Genomic DNA, 16,019 nt, shown 5'->3' on the forward strand with positions numbered 1-16,019 from the left:
AACTTCAGGATGTTACATCCACTAAAACTAAGTCTGTAAATAAACAATCTTCCATTCAAACCCTGGATAAAACCATGGATTTAAAAACATATGTTGACAGACTGTGGATCATAGCAGTGAAATGTAGACTGAAAGCAGTCTAGATAAGCAGTGTGGTTCAACTGCAGGCTAAAGTCTGTAACAAATACTGTACCTCCTGGCTTGACACCTGTGTACATAATGTACAGGTGATCCATGGATCTCAACACAACAATTACCCAGCGTGTTAAAATGCAGAGAAATCAGAAAAGTTTCATTTTTATTTTCATTTCGAAAACACATCTGAAAAAGCCTCTAAAATCTTTTGTTGTGTGTAATAACTCCGTGTGCTTCTGCCTCCTCAGCACATAATTCCAGCCACAGTAACAAATTCACGTACAGTATCATCTTTCATCCAGCAACCCTTAAATGTATCCTCCTCTAACACAGAAGCTGTGCATCAAATTAGTAGAGGATATCCACACAGACAAGAGTCAAGTCAGATTAAACTGTGGTAAGTATGGAAAGTACATAAAGATACAACCTAATTGTAATTTGACATAAATATTAAATAAAAACTTACCACTAATAAGCTAGTACACCAAACCACACAGTAACCATCTAGTATGCAGTGATAATATAAATCAAGGAAAATCTATCATCTGACTTCCTTTTGGATCTTTTACTAATATGGAAACATCTAAATGGGATGAGCTTCTTTGTATCAAACTTGCCTAATATTAACTGGTAATCTAGGAATCATAACATGAATTAATCGTAATATTCAGGTCAAATTTTCTGTTGGGGGGGGGTTATTTGAATGTGCCACAGAGGGCAGGCAGATGCTGTTAGGATGAGTCATTAGACAGCTCAATTTGTAACTTTACATTAGATTTGTGCTGGTGAAGAAGTAGCACCCTCTGATGGTCAAAAAGCAGAGCAGCTTTAATGGTCTTATTGCAAACTCTGGCCCCCTCTGCTGGATATCACGAAGAACTGACCAAACTAACAGTTCCAGCTGAGCTGCATGTATATTTAATATTACATTTGATGGTATCCAAATGTAAGTGTGCAAAGTGCAAAGGGACAATGGATTAGCAGGTGTTTGTGCTTATGCATGCAACTCAGCACGATGACAGAGATGGAAAAGCACTGCACAGTTAAGCAAAGGGCACAACATGTTGGGTTTGTGTATCTGTGAGCTTAGATGCATATAAATTAAGTATTTGGTTTGTTTGCATGAATCCTACAATATGTCCAATTCACTTTTTTTTGGCACTCCAAAACACACTCCACAAATGTGGTCGAATAAAACATCAAAATATTAGTAATATAAAAATTTCAGATAACTTCAGACTGTTAGAGGTGTAGCTGACAGGATGGATGGTTAAAGTGATGTTAATCTACGGTTTGATTTAATGATGCTATCGATCACATGACTCAGCTCCTTGCTATATTTTTAGTAAGAGCTTAGACTACATTGAAACTCTGCTTTGCTCACAATGGCACCTCCACAATATTGTCGGTTACTCAAAATGTTTACACACAGTATGTGAGATTACTGACACATTAAACATCATGCATCAAAATGGGCTAAAAGCCTACACCAATTACGTTTTCTGCTGAGGGTTTGTGTCTGAGTGTGTTTGTATGTGAAGCCATGATTAAAGGTATTTGACTAGAACAGCTGTGGTAGTGAAGTGAAGCAGCATCAAGGTGGCATGTCTCACTACAACAGCAAAAAAAATGCACTGACATTCTTTACTGATAAAAACTGACACACAAGTTCACTTCATGTGACTAAGTATTAACTAAACAGTAAAAGAAGGGGGCCCAAAAGGGCCGCAACAGAAACAAAATAAGGATATAGAAAGTGTCATAAAGGGGAAGAGGGGTACAAAAGCACAAAAGGTGTTACTTCACTCTACAAATGCAACAGGTTGAGGGTCCTGCAGGCAAGATGCACTTAAACCACAAACTGTGGCTGTGTTTTTTTTTTTTTGCACCATTTAGGTTTAAGAGCAGTGAGCTGCTTCACTCCACAAAGGTTATAGGTCGAGGGTGCTGTCTGCATGATGCATGTTCTGCACAAATTTCTGCTCTTTCACGTTGTGACATGGCTCAGACAAAATGGTAAGATTGCACAATCTCATTCTCAAAGCATACACATGTGACATTATCACTTTTAATTTTCCTCCTCTTTTCTTTTCAGCTCTTGGGATTGAAATCATAAATGGTGGAAAGAGCAAGGAGAAGTCAATGCTGTATATGGCATCAGTGCAAAACAACAGAGGTCATATATGTGGAGGATTCCTTGTCAGTGAAGACTTTGTAATGACTGCAGCGCACTGTGATGACTTGTGAGTGATCTTTCCTCTTCAAGCAATGATTGATTAAATATAGCTTCAATAATTCTGTTACTCAATTATTATTTGTGCAGAAAACCTACGAGTGTTGTTCTTGGCACCCACAATCTCAAGAAGGTTAAGAATGACATGAGATACGACATCAAGAGATGCAAACACCCATGTTACGTGAATGTCTCAAATGGGAATGACATCATGCTCCTCAAAGTAAGTAAATATTGATTAAACCTCAGATTCCCAAGTGACATCATGCATTTTAACAAAAAATGGCAAAAAAAAAAATAAATAATGAAGGGATCTTTTGTTTCAATATGTGTGCTAGCACTTAAAAACACACTTGAATCCTGTGTGACAAAGTTTATCTTAGTTTAATCTGTGCGGGTGTGAATGACTTATAAACATTTTCCCCTATTGGCTTATATCTGTATTCTCTAACTGCTGAGACCCTCCAGCACTACAAACCCGTATAATAGACCTGACCTGACTTTTCTGATGACTATGAAAATTGCTCATACTCCAGCACATAAGTCCAAAAAGGATCCTAGCTTGTGGGTTCGTTTCCATACCCTGCACTCTTATGGCCTTAGAGGTCGACACCAAATACTGGAACACCTGAAATATACTGTAAAAATCTAAAAACAAAAATTCTAAGATATAAAAAACTTCCTGGAACTATTGTTCATGTTAGCTTGAAGTCTGCTGGAAGAAAAAGAAATGTATTTTATATCTCCAGCTGTCTAGGAGAGCACGCCTGAGCAAAAAAGTACCAATCAAGCCGATTCAGCTTCCAACTCAACAAAAAAGACTTAAAGAAAACAAAAAGTGCCGTGTCGCCGGATGGGGTTTCACAAGAACTGGTGGCAAAGTTGTTGATGAGCTACAAGTGGTGGATGTGCCCATCATTAACATGAAACAGTGTGAGAAGGAGTGGCATTATATCCTTCCTGCTGGAGTTATCTGTGCAGGTGGATATGGTACAAACAAAGGATTCTGTCAGGTATGGCTTCTGTCCATTCATAGTAAACATCAACTGGTTAAAATTATATAGATATCTTCAGTAATCAAAAAATAAACTGAGCTTCTTCCTCCTTACAGGGTGATTCTGGTGGGCCCCTGGTTTGCAACGGGAAGTTGGCTGTTGGAGTTGTTTCCTTTAACAAGCAAATGAACTGTGACTACCCAGATGTACCCAACGTCTTCACAGACATATCAAAATTCCTGCCCTGGATCAAAGACACTCTCAAGAAAAAGCAGTGTGAAAAATGATAGTTTGATTGTTTATGAATTGCATTGTGGATGTATTGCTTTGTCCAATTCATTTTGCCAGCCAAATGAAAAATGTGTTTCCTTCTGTGACACCTGTCATCAGTCAACACAAATGCAAAAGTTCTTTGTCTAACACATATTCACAAACTTGTGAAGGATAAGTTTGTTTGTACTTTTTAATGTCCATGTTGTCTCTTACTGCTCTCCTATTACTGCTTGAGGTGCATATATATATATCTGTTAAATAATAAGAAAAAATATTACTGAGCTATAGTTTCATAACGTTGACCGTGGGAACGTCAGTGTTCAAATCTTGCAGCTTGAAACTGTGGTTATAGTGGTTCATCATGACTGTCAGAGTTTTCAAGAAATGTTTGGTTTGTGTCATGTAGATCCAGACCAGAGATAATTTGTTGTGTTGTGATTGTGTTGTGCCTGTGTTTCTGCGAAATTTGATGTGGCCACATAGTAGTATGTATGAAAAGTTAGAGAAAGAGAACCAACATGGTCCAAAATCATTCAATTCAAGAGAATGAAAATATCATCGATGCATAATGAAAATGAATGAAAAGGAGTGGAGGTACAAGAATAATAGATTCATGCAAGATAAATTTGTATTATTTTTTATTGTAAAGCACTTTGAGCTACAGCTTTCATTATTATTATTAAACGTATGATGACGGCTGGATGAAATAAACTGTGTAGCTATATGAGTTTGACTCTTGCTTAAAGACTTTGACACAAGTAGCCTAATATATAAAATATATAATTCTCAATATCTGATATTAAAGGACAGTTACTGTATAGTTACTGTTACTCAGGTCTATCCACTGACTAAGTATTACATGAATTGTTTTATATTTGTGAAAGTTTGTGGAACTGTTTCACAAATGTCTCATCAAAATAATGCAATCACACTACAAGAAAGCCATTTTCAAGGAAGCAAGTTGTGACATGTTTAGTTTTTGACATTATTCTATTGCACTGCAATAAACTGCCCACAGCAGCAGATTGCAAGTAATTCAGCCTATTGATGTGAGACTGAGTAATGGAAATCTAGACTGATTTTCATCTAAGTCACAACTATAGACTTAGACCATGTGCTTTAGCTAATAACACACAAACAGTTATGATCTTTCATTTATTTATGGAAGACACCCATTAAACATTCACAGTACTGTTGGAAAAAGTAAATGAACCAATGGATTTAATAACTGGTCGACCCTCCTGTGGCAGCAATGATCTCAAACAAGTGAGGTTCTTTGTTACGTTACTGATCATTTTGCGTTATGCTTTTGGAGTTATAATGGTTGGGCGCGCACTTCTAGGTAGAGTAGCCAATACGGTACAATACGTGTATGTTTTCTGAGCAGTGCTACTTTTTCAGGGAAGACTGGATGCTACAGTGACTCGGTATCAGACAGTGACGAGACGGCCCAGCCAGACTGGGGCTAGCTGGTTAGCATGCTAACTTCAGAAGAAGAAAAAACATAACAGAAAGAGGTGGAAAGCAGGAGTTAGTCGTTGGTATTGCTTTCCACCACTGGAGACAGCTCTGGGTGAGTGAGGGAAAGAAGTTTGATGCTGACCTTGCACCATTTCTTCCACACTGATAAGTAAAAAGCTGCTAATATTAGCTATGTTAGCTAACATTAGTTAATAGCTCCTTTAATAAACAACCACTTCGATTCCCTTGTCCCAAAGTCTGTTAGTTTTTTGAATGGGTTTTTGGTTACATGACTGAAATAAGGTGTAAAAATGTAAAAAATAAAAAATAAAAACCCATGGGCTTTTTGTCAAGGGAACCAGGGTGAGGCTAACATCCATGTTAGCCAAAAATACATCATCCCTGCGGCACTCTATACTTGTCAGTGAGATTATTTCACTTCACTCTTCATAATACAAATCACTTACTGGCATGTTCCACTTTAGTTAAGAGAAACACCGACAGGCTGAGTCATAACGCTCCTTTAGATGGTTAGCTGTCAGTGGTTAAATGACTCCAACTAAAGCATTAGCATCATAACTGTGACCGTGAGAGGTTTTTGGTGCAACGTCACAGTTACAAAATCCAACAACAGCCCAAAGGTGACATCTAAAAAGTAAATCTATAACAAAGAAATAGATACTAAGGTTGACAGAAACTTAGATGTTGTGCCAGAGATGCAAAATGAAAATAGGGAAAAGTGGATTCATGTGTACACCCATCACATGCTGATCACATAATGTCTGTATATGCTTCCAGCTGCTAACGCAGCAGAACCACAAGCTTTATGTTTACTGTAACAATGACAATACTGCATGAGAGTTCATTTCTATACTGACCACATGCACTCATCACTATAAGACACATTGAAGGTTGCACTGATGCAGAAAACCACAGGGTCGCTCACTGAGAAATTAGCTGCATAAAAGGGTCGACTTGACACCAACAGAATGACAGGTTGGGTTTGCTGCCAGAATGATGTATCATCTGCAGAAATTTCTGCTTCTTCATCTTCTGACATGTCTCAGACAAAATGGTAAGATTACTAAATCTAATTATTATTCTCTTTCATACAGGTGGGACATTAACTCATCCTTTATTCTGTTTATTTTTTTTAAGCACTTGGGAGTGAAATCATACATGGTAAAAAGGCACCAGATGACTTAATGCTGTATATGGCCTCAGTACAGAACAATAAAGGTCATGTATGTGGAGGATTCCTTATCAGTGAAGACTTTGTGGTTACAGCTGCGCACTGTGACAAAAAGTGAGTTACCTTTTCTCTTGGAGCAATCTTTGATTCATTTCATGTGACTTAAACCTATGATCACTCATTCAGCGAATCTACACATGTTGTTCTCGGAACCCACAATCTCAAGAAGGTTGATAATGGCACAACGACAGATGTTATAAAGAGATGCAAGCACCCACGTTATGTGAATCGTACATGTGGAAATGACATCATGCTCCTCAAAGTAAGTAAATTAGCTGAACAGTCTAAAATCATGCATTTTTACAGTAAGATCTCTGTACTTAAATTCCTGAACCATCACAGGCAAAGCACTGACCACACTATTCATGCAAGCTACATCATCAAGGAATTAATTTTTTTTAACTTCAGGTTTGATGGAAGACAAGTTTTTATTTGTCCCCAACTGAATTTGATTCTCCAGCTCTCTAGGAAAGTTCAACTGAACAACAGAGTACAACCTATTCAACTTCCAAGGGCTGACAATAAAATAAAGGTTAAAGGAAAGTGTCGTGTAGCTGGATGGGGTCTCACGAAAACTGGTGGTAAGGTGGTTGATGTGCTGCAAGTGGCGGAGGTACCTATCGTTAACCCAGCGGTCTGTAAGAGAGAATGGAAAGAAATTCGAGTCAATCTTCCGGACGATGTCATCTGTGCGGGTGGATATGATACAAACAAAGGATTCTGTCAGGTGTGTGTCCTGGTCATTTCTAGTCTAAATGGTTTCTAGTCTTAAATAATGATTCAACAAATTAGGTTTCTTCTTCCTCCTCACAGGGCGACTCTGGTGGCCCTCTGGTGTGTGGTGGGACAGCAGCTGGTGTTGTGTCTTTCAACATGAGAAAAAACTGTGACTACCCAAATGTACCCAATATCTATACGGATGTATCAAAAAACCTTGCCTGGATCAAAGGAATTCTCAAGAAAAAGGATTGTTAAGTGTAACATAGAATGGCCTACTTGTCTTGTATTGTGGAGTTATCTGTTGGCTCTTCATCTGAAATGCAAAATAAAACTTGCTGTATGTCATTTCCTGTTGTTTCATTCTTCTTGAAAAGGCTACACAGGGCCCCAAAAAATCAACTCACTATCAAAAGCATAAATCCAACAGCTGATGTACAGAATAAAAAAGCCTGACTGTCAGATATTTATTAATAATGAGATGAATTAAACTAAAGCATTCGTTTCATAAGTGTGACCGTGAGAATACACAAAGCTGAAAGTGTGGTTCCTGTGGTTCATCTAGTTTGTCACAGAGTTCAAACAACTGTGTCACGTAGATCCAAACCAGAGACGCTGCTGTATCTTTGTTTTCCACGTGTTGTAGTTGTCCAACCAAGGTTCACGGTTTGATGTGGCTGAGTACTATCTATAGACAAGTGAGTTCAGAAAAGTGTCACAAAGATTGAGATTGGCCTCCGTCATTTTGTGTGTCAGCAGCATAGACTGTTTGGTCACCAGCTGCCTCGGGTAGCTCGACTGGGCAAGACAACACAAGGCATCCATCCTTCATAATGATAAATGAGATGGTGAGGGGGTAAAAGTGTTCTTAGAAATTAAATCTGCTGTCAGTTACATGCTGATCATAAGGCTCCACCCTGCTGCACCACCAGATCTACAAGCAGTCATTACATTTTCAGTAACAATGACAAGGTGCAGGACAAGGATATGGACCTACTAACTAGTTAGCAGGTTTATAGATACATACAAAATATTCTAAATATTTCATACCACAGTTATGAAGTAATACACAAACTCATGGATCTATATGATAAAGAAATGGGAGAGTAATGGGAGAGCGTTTTCATCTCTCTGCGTATTAGGCATGGTATATCTGCTTCTTGGATCAAGTTAGACTTCATGTCTTGCAGTACAATAATCCAGCTAATCTACATCTCTCATATGTTATATAAAGCCAACAATAACAGGATCAGCAGAATAAAGTATATATAAAGCTATAGTATTCTTTTTAAATAGATAAAATAACACGATCTTGTTATATCAGACGACAATATTTATTTTCTCAAGAAAACAAGATAATTATCTGGTTATCTCATGAGAGAATGTTTTGTTTCCTAAATATAATTGACCTGTTATTTAAAAATAATTATATTTAACTTTTGATCTTGAGATAACTAGATATAAAACATATACATGTATCTCTATGCTCTCATTGTCTGTATTTGCCAGTAACTTCCTGATTTACATCTCTACAGCTGTCTAGGAAAATTCATCTTCAATTCAACAAAACAATTCAAGTCATCAAATAAACCTAAAAGAAAAGACAAGAATTTTTTAAGGGATGATAGACCCATTGTTTGGATTTGACTCAGAGTCAGAGTGGCATCCTCTAAAGGTCAAAAAGCAGAGAAATGACTAGTCCTACTCTAGACCTCTCTGCTGAGGACACAGTCCATGATGAGCTAACTAGACAAGAAAGCTTATTCATCAAAGTCAAGTTGTCAAAAACAAAACATGACAGGAAGAGTGCCTTTTACTGAATATTGTAAATAATTATATGTAAAGCAAGGTCCTGTCCGGAATTGTATGATTGTCCTCTCCTGTTTGTTCTAACCATGGGTGTTAGTTTCATTACTGTGAATATAGACGACTGATCAGATAAGGCTGTGGTTTCTGTGGTTTCTGTCTCGTTTACTGCAGATTTCAAAGACATGTTTCAGTTTGCTGTGTCAAGTATTTCTAAACCAAAGAATCTTGGTTTTGCATCTGTGCTCATCACTTGTTAGATAAAAGCAACTTAAGCTCACTTGATGCAACCGAGTTGTAGCCACAAACAGTGAGACAAACAGGCCCCGGGTGAACAAGATAAAACTAAGAAAATAAGAAAGAGAGGAGATGTATTTAAGTAGTGCAGGTAGTTATTTCATGAAAACTTATTCAATGACGCATACAACAGAAAATAAATCAACAGAGTATATGTATATAGTAAAATACAAAAATGATATGATTTTAAAAAATCATATCATTTTTAAAAATCAGATGACGCCAAGGTTATGAGAATCCAAATGGCACATCTTGTATTTTTGCATCAAACTTGTCCACTGCCATCCCACCAGTCCTGTAACAGTGGGTAGGAAACAAACTGGACTGACTTCCAACCAGACAAAATAGACATTACTGCTCAATGAGCAGCAGCCCTAGATGTGAAAGGAGACATTCATTACTCAACACAGCCATTGCATTCACCACTTACTCGTGTCAACATTTACATTTTAGCAATTAGTTTTTTCCCACAATACACACACACAATTTGACACCAGGAGGAAAGGTTCAGTGTCCTGCCTTCTTGTTCTGACATGCATGGGAACATTAACTCAGTTACAATATTTTCTTATTTTTCAGACGTGCATGGGGTAGGAGCCCCAGAGAATCTAATAACAACAGAGGTCATGCATGAAGCCTTTGGAGTGTCAGGTTGACCCACAGGTTTATGCTTTTGCATGGTCTAGCACAAAGTGAGGGCTGGATTAACCCACAGGGGGGTCCCAGGGCAAAAATGAACTGTGGGACCATTTTGCCCCAACAGTACGTTTCTGCCACTCTCTGTACATATTTTATATGTGCAAATAAAACATTACAAAACATATTTATATAGAAAAATGTGCCATTTAAGAACATTATATACTTAACCAATAATAGTCTTAAACTAGACTTTAATTAAGGGCCCCTGCTGAGCAGGTAGTGCACAATGAGTTTTCAGAGCTTGTGGCTGAAAACAGCGGCCTGCTGCAGAACGGTTAGAGCTGTGACTCACTATAAGGGTCCATAAAGCCAAAACTCTGCAGGTTCATCAGGTTCAACACTGTCATCTTGTCTTCACATTGTAATTTCATACATCGTTATTATCAAAGAAATGATTGTAGCCACTGTAACTAAATTTAAAGAAGTCCACTGTTACAAACCATATGTGAGTATTTTAATTAAGTTGATTTCCAAATGCTGTACCACACCCGACCTATAAATGCCAATGGTAGATCTTTGTCGCTTGAAACTGAAAACGGGAAACTCGCATCTGTGGTTCATCTGGTTTGGCATCAGAGAAATTAGTGATTCACCAAAACCCAAAGTGATAAAATGATGAGAGTTAGAAAACTAGTATCTGGTATCTCAGCTTCTTTTTTTCATCAAATAGCATACACCAGTGTCAACAGAATAAAGCAGTGTTATTGACTCATCACCCATTTTAAGTTTGCTTATTTTAAACGCACAGTATGCAGCTTCTGCCGCTAGGGGTCTCTCAATCAAAACTATAAGAAAAGACGGCGTTGGATGACGTCATGAAATCATGGGAGTTGTTGTCTTTACCACCATTACTATAAGCTTCTCTCGGTTTGGTGTCAGTGGTTCATGAAATCAAACAGACCGGGTTAAAACCCCTGAATTAAAGCAGTTTCACATTTAAAGTCAGTGTTTGGCAGATGCTGTACGGAGGTCAAAGAGGTCAGGGAAGAGTTGGAGCTGAGATAGATGCCAACTTTTGTTTTGATCGTTTCTCTGATAACTTGTGAACTAGACGTTCGGGAGGTTTTTACCGGCAGCCGAATTATCCACAGGGTGTCCTCCTCTCCATAACAAACAGACCAGGGGATCAAAACCGACAGAAACACCCATAAAGCAGTTTCACTCTTAAAAAAATCAGTATTTAATTGGCGCCCTGGCAGATCAGCTGCTCACCTGAGGGCTCCAGTCCGACCCGTGGCCCGCATGTCATCCTCTCTCTCTCTCTGTCCCTGACTTTCCTCTCTCTCTCACTGTAGTGACCTGAATAAAGGAAAAATGCCCTAAAAAGAAAAACTTAAAAAAGAAAATCATTGATTAGCCGAAACGTGTCGGCGGATACATGAGGTGTAGTAGTAACTACAAACTGAGACTGCTTACCTTTGATTCTTTAATAAATTATGAACCAGAATTTCAACAGGTTTTTCCCAGTAGCCGAATTGTCCACATTGATCTCCTGCTCTCCATAACCAACTGACCAGGGGATTAAAACCGATAAACGAATAAAAAAATAAAAAGCAGTCTCATTTCGGCCACGGGGAGTAGCTAGAAACTGAGAGTGCTTACCTTTCGTTAATAAAGTATCAACCATACGTTCAACAGGTTCTTCCCGGTGGAAATATTATCTGCAAAGGGCCATCCTCTCCATAACAAACTGAGCAGGGGATTAAAACCGGTAAACGAAACTGTTTCACTTAAAATAAAACATTTTTAAAAAAAAAAAAGCAGTCTCATTTCGGCCACGGGGAGTAGCTAGAAACTGAGAGTGCTTACCTTTCGTTAATAAAGTATCAACCATACGTTCAACAGGTTCTTCCCGGTGGAAATATTATCTGCAAAGGGCCATCCTCTCCATAACAAACTGAGCAGGGGATTAAAACCGGTAAACGAAACTGTTTCACTTAAAATAAAACATTTTTAAAAAAAAAAATCTGTGATTAACCAATGCTCTTCGGCGGAAACCGGACAGGATTTCTGCAGCTGCTGGGAGCTGAGCTGTTTAACATGTGCCTGCTTTTTTTCTCTGATAACTTAAGATCCAGACGTCCAGTGACTTAAATCCTTCATCAGGTTAAAGTATATAGCTGAAATGCTCAAGGTGTGAAAAGTGTATGTAGTGTAAAACTACATAAAAGTCCATTTTGAACTGCTGGCATGCAACTACAATCCAGACTCGTGCTGATGGAGGATATTTCATTGACAGTAGACCAAATGACACGGAGCTTTACCATATTAAAATCATATATTTCTCTAGGTTTGAGAATTACTTGAAACATTTGGGAAAATGTAAGTTCCCAACTCAAAAAAATAACATAGCTCTAGTCATTTTTAGACATTTTAATATGGAAAAGTTATATATTTTGCTTATTGTGCACGTTGAGGAGAAGTAGACCCACGTGATCAAAATCAAGGGACTGAAACAACAAACAAAATAAATCATGAATGAAATAAAGCAATGAAGATCAACAGTACACGTCAACTTTCCACACTCAAGAATCTTGGTGATGAACGTATTTTTGATTTATTTAATTAATTTAACTAAAGTTCCATCATTTTTAAATAATGAGAGAAAGGAGGTCCAGAGTAGACTAAATGAAGTGTCCCAAATACAAAAAGTAAAACAAAATTGAATGGCCAATAACATAAAAACTAAGAGGAGGAGGAATAGATCAATGTGAGAAAGTTTGTTAAACTCAACTTATACTTATTAACAGTATGTGCTTCAAACGGGTGAAGAAGCTGATAATATAAGTTAGTAAGATATTACAAAGATTATTACTGTTGCAAACTTGCATTGCACAAGTGATGTGCGGTTACAAGTCAAGATAAGATAGACAGCAGCTGATGCAAACGAAGCAAACTGCTGTATAAAAGGGTCGACTTGACACCCCTCAAGGAGACAAGGTACTTGTCTTGCCAGCATCATGCATGGTCTGCACAAATTCCTGCTTTTTCAGGTTGTGGCATGTCTTGGGCAAGGCGGTAAGATTACAGGATCTGAATATTATTCTCCAACCATTTCATTGGACATAACTTCATTTTGATTTTTATGCATCTTTGCAGCTCGTGGGAGTGAAATCATAGATGGGGAAAAGGCCCCAGAGAACTCCATGCTCTACATGGCCTCACTCCAGAGCAAGGGGGGTCATGTATGTGGAGGATTCCTTATCAGTGAAGACTTTGTGATGACTGCGGCGCACTGTCAAGTGCCAGAGTGAGTTAGCATTTGTTCATGTGTTTAGAAATCAATGTTAAAGGATTTTTTTTATTTCATAAACCTTGTATTTTTTAAATACAGAATTCATAATTTATTGTTTTCTATTGTTGTTGGCACAATTTTAGAAAATGTACTGATAACCTCTCAATTATCTCTCATTTAGCAATCTTACACGGGTTGTTCTTGGCACCCACAATATCAAGAATGTTGATGAAGGAAAAATCAGATATATCGAGAAAATGTACAAACACGAATCTTATCAGAATGTAGGGACTGGTAAAGACATCATGCTCCTTAAAGTAAGTATATAAGTATATTCTTAGGTGGCATCATTAGTTGTTGTGGCATATCCTAACAATACCAAATAAAAATGTTCTGCTATACACACTACATCATGGTTTTATCGAAAAACAATAGCAAAAACACAATATACCAACATCAATATTACAACATTTGTTTGTTAGCTTGAAGTCTGGTGAATGAAAATAGACTTTGCCAGTTTTTGCTCTCTCTGATTTCCAGTTGTCTCGAAAAGCTGAACTGAACAACAAACTCCAAACGATTCCCCTTCCCAGATCTGAAATACATTTGGGGGACAATACAAAATGCTACGTAGCTGGATGGGGCTTCATCAAAACAGGTGGAGGAGTTGTCAATGAGCTGAGAGTGGTGGATGTGTCTGTCATTAACCCACGAGTCTGTCGAGAAATGTTGCCTGTTCTTCCCGACAATGTCATCTGTGCAGGTGGATATAAAACAAAGAAAGGATTCTGTCAGGTATTTTTTTGTGTTATTTTTTTTAATAAAAAAAATATCAGCTTGTTTCTTGTATAGAAATGCAAACATAATATAAAATAAATACATAATAATAATATGAATAAACAAGTAAAAATATTTCCCTCTCTCAGGGTGATTCTGGTGGCCCTCTGGTGTGCGATGGGACAGCTGTTGGTATCGTGTCTTACAACTGGTGGAAGAACTGCAACTACCCAGATAAACCCAATGTCTATACTGATGTATCAAAATACCTGCCCTGGATCAAGACCATCCTCAAACGCACCAAACGTTCAGAGTAAAAATCTTGTTCAAAGTTTTACTTCAGCTTGCAAAATTGTAATGTCTCATATTGCTCTGTCAGTGTGACTGAAATTGAAAATAAAAAAGGAATTTCAAATACCAACTTTAAGTTCCTTCTTTAATGTCCTCATCAGAAGAAAGTTAATTACGTTGAGTAATACAGATAGGACAGTTAGGACTTGCCTCCTGTGAGGCGTGTATTTTTATAACAATAACTTGATACACTTGATAAATAATAATATAATGACTTGAGAGACAAGTTTACTTACTGCAGGTCAACTCAAATAAAACCAAGACTCTGACTTTGCTCCAAGTGAGCTTGATTTTGTCACAGACGAAGGCTGTACTGTAGGTGAGAGCTACAGAACTGGATTATCCACTTATATCATCATCACTATTTTAGCAATTAGCTATATTTCCACAAGGTTCAAATGACGTATTTGCCCGTGAACCAGAGGCAGATTCAGGGTGGTGGCCAGGATGGTCAGTGTTACCAGCTCAGGTTTCCCTATATCCACACTTCCTTATCCATATTTCAGTAAACCAAAGTGATAAAATGATGAGAGTTAGAAAACTAGTATCTGGTATCTCAGCTTCTTTTTTTCATCAAATAGCATACACCAGTGTCAACAGAATAAAGCAGTGTTATTGACTCATCACCCATTTTAAGTTTGCTTATTTAAAAGCACAGTATGCAGCTTCTGCCGCTAGGGGTCTCTCAATCAAAACTATAAGAAAAGACGGCGTTGGATGACGTCATGAAATAGCGTGGGATCATGGGAGTTGTTGTCTTTACCACCATTACTATAAGCTTCTCTCGGTTTGGTGTCAGTGGTTCATGAAATCAAACAGACCGGGTTAAAACCCCTGAATTAAAGCAGTTTCACATTTAAAGTCAGTGTTTGGCAGATGCTGTACGGAGGTCAAAGAGGTCAGGGAAGAGTTGGAGCTGAGATAGATGCCAACTTTTGTTTTGATCGTTTCTCTGATAACTTGTGAACTAGACGTTCAGGAGGTTTTTACCGGCAGCCGAATTATCCACAGGGTGTCCTCCTCTCCATAACAAACAGACCAGGGGATCAAAACCGACAGAAACACCCATAAAGCAGTTTCACTCTTAAAAAAATCAGTATTTAATTGGCGCCTTGGCAGATCAGCTGCTCACCTGAGGGCTCCAGTCCGACCCGTGGCCCGCATGTCATCCTCTCTCTCTCTCTGTCCCTGACTTTCCTCTCTCTCTCACTGTAGTGACCTGAATAAAGGAAAAATGCCCTAAAAAGAAAAACTTAAAAAAGAAAATCATTGATTAGCCGAAACGTGTCGGCGGATACATGAGGTGTAATAGTAACTGCAAACTGAGACTGCTTACCTTTGATTCTTAAATTATGAACCAGAAGTTCAACAGGTTTTTCCCAGGTTTGTAGCTGCTTTTTTTCTCTGATAACTTAAGATCCAGACGTCCAGTGACTTAAATCCTTCATCAGGTTAAAGTATATAGCTGAAATGCTCAAGGTGTGAAAAGTGTATGTAGTGTAAAACTAGATAAAAGTCCATTTTGAACTGCTGGCATGCAACTACAATCCAGACTCGTGCTGATGGAGGATATGTCATTGACAGTAGACCAAATGACACGGAGCTTTACCATATTAAAATCATATATTTCTCTAGGTTTGAGAATTACTTGAAACATTTGGGAAAATGTAAGTTCCCAACTCAAAAAAATAACATAGCTCTAGTCATTTTTAGACATTTTAATATGGAAAAGTTATATATTTTGCTTATTGTGCACGTTGAGGAGAAGTAGACCCACGTGATCAAAAT

General features: G+C 38.0%; 3 protein-coding genes and 2 long non-coding RNA genes across 7 annotated transcripts; 3 read left to right on the forward strand and 2 right to left on the reverse strand.

Annotated features, from left to right (window-relative positions):
- Positions 1-2,047: 2,047 nt before the first annotated feature.
- On the forward strand, positions 2,048-4,621 carry LOC130170348 (mast cell protease 1A-like). The gene is made up of 5 exons (XM_056377541.1): positions 2,048-2,151; positions 2,231-2,378; positions 2,459-2,591; positions 3,118-3,381; positions 3,480-4,621. The coding sequence occupies exons 1-5, from the start codon at positions 2,091-2,093 to the stop codon at positions 3,648-3,650; spliced, it is 777 nt and encodes a 258-aa protein (XP_056233516.1). The 5' UTR covers positions 2,048-2,090; the 3' UTR covers positions 3,651-4,621.
- Positions 4,622-5,492: 871 nt separating this feature from the next.
- On the forward strand, positions 5,493-7,511 carry LOC130170349 (mast cell protease 1A-like). The gene is made up of 5 exons (XM_056377542.1): positions 5,493-6,172; positions 6,256-6,403; positions 6,476-6,611; positions 6,810-7,076; positions 7,163-7,511. Exons 1-5 carry the CDS (start codon positions 6,112-6,114, stop codon positions 7,322-7,324), a joined length of 774 nt encoding a protein of 257 aa, XP_056233517.1. The 5' UTR covers positions 5,493-6,111; the 3' UTR covers positions 7,325-7,511.
- On the reverse strand, positions 6,905-11,531 carry LOC130170352 (uncharacterized). Its single transcript, XR_008827969.1, has 3 exons — positions 11,285-11,531; positions 11,081-11,200; positions 6,905-6,985 (listed from the first exon to the last, which is right to left on the reverse strand). It is a non-coding gene; the product is annotated as an uncharacterized LOC130170352 (long non-coding RNA).
- Positions 11,532-11,722: 191 nt separating this feature from the next.
- LOC130170350 (trypsin V-B-like) lies at positions 11,723-14,290 on the forward strand. Of its 3 annotated transcripts, none has more exons than XM_056377544.1 (5): positions 11,723-11,786; positions 12,968-13,118; positions 13,285-13,420; positions 13,644-13,898; positions 14,030-14,290. In XM_056377544.1, the coding sequence occupies exons 2-5, from the start codon at positions 13,015-13,017 to the stop codon at positions 14,195-14,197; spliced, it is 663 nt and encodes a 220-aa protein (XP_056233519.1). In that variant the 5' UTR covers positions 11,723-11,786; positions 12,968-13,014; the 3' UTR covers positions 14,198-14,290. The 3 variants fall into 3 exon arrangements, with proteins under 3 accessions (XP_056233519.1, XP_056233520.1, XP_056233518.1); XM_056377545.1 differs by lacking the exon at positions 11,723-11,786 and adding an exon at positions 12,767-12,808; XM_056377543.1 differs by lacking the exon at positions 11,723-11,786 and adding an exon at positions 12,780-12,886.
- LOC130170351 (uncharacterized) lies at positions 13,772-15,683 on the reverse strand. Its single transcript, XR_008827968.1, has 3 exons — positions 15,568-15,683; positions 15,364-15,483; positions 13,772-13,858 (listed from the first exon to the last, which is right to left on the reverse strand). It is a non-coding gene; the product is annotated as an uncharacterized LOC130170351 (long non-coding RNA).
- Between the last annotated feature and the right edge of the window lie 336 nt (positions 15,684-16,019).

Source organism: Seriola aureovittata, chromosome 6 (assembly GCF_021018895.1).
Source record: "Seriola aureovittata isolate HTS-2021-v1 ecotype China chromosome 6, ASM2101889v1, whole genome shotgun sequence".
In the NCBI taxonomy this organism is placed as follows: Eukaryota; Metazoa; Chordata; class Actinopteri; order Carangiformes; family Carangidae; genus Seriola; species Seriola aureovittata.

Excerpts from the sequence above, each read along its gene's own strand:
- LOC130170350 (XM_056377543.1), top strand. The coding sequence starts at position 12,829 with ATGCATGGTCTGCACAAATTCCTGCTTTTTCAGGTTGTGGCATGTCTT. Across the intron at positions 13,119-13,284 it reads GCGCACTGTCAAGTGCCAGA|CAATCTTACACGGGTTGTTC; the intron begins GTGAGTTAGCAT and ends TCTCTCATTTAG. Across the intron at positions 13,899-14,029 it reads CAAAGAAAGGATTCTGTCAG|GGTGATTCTGGTGGCCCTCT; the intron begins GTATTTTTTTGT and ends TCCCTCTCTCAG.
- LOC130170349 (XM_056377542.1), top strand. The coding sequence starts at position 6,112 with ATGATGTATCATCTGCAGAAATTTCTGCTTCTTCATCTTCTGACATGT. Across the intron at positions 6,404-6,475 it reads GCTGCGCACTGTGACAAAAA|CGAATCTACACATGTTGTTC; the intron begins GTGAGTTACCTT and ends TCACTCATTCAG. Across the intron at positions 7,077-7,162 it reads CAAACAAAGGATTCTGTCAG|GGCGACTCTGGTGGCCCTCT; the intron begins GTGTGTGTCCTG and ends TCCTCCTCACAG.
- LOC130170348 (XM_056377541.1), top strand. The coding sequence starts at position 2,091 with ATGATGCATGTTCTGCACAAATTTCTGCTCTTTCACGTTGTGACATGG. Across the intron at positions 2,592-3,117 it reads ATGACATCATGCTCCTCAAA|CTGTCTAGGAGAGCACGCCT; the intron begins GTAAGTAAATAT and ends TTATATCTCCAG. Across the intron at positions 3,382-3,479 it reads CAAACAAAGGATTCTGTCAG|GGTGATTCTGGTGGGCCCCT; the intron begins GTATGGCTTCTG and ends TCCTCCTTACAG.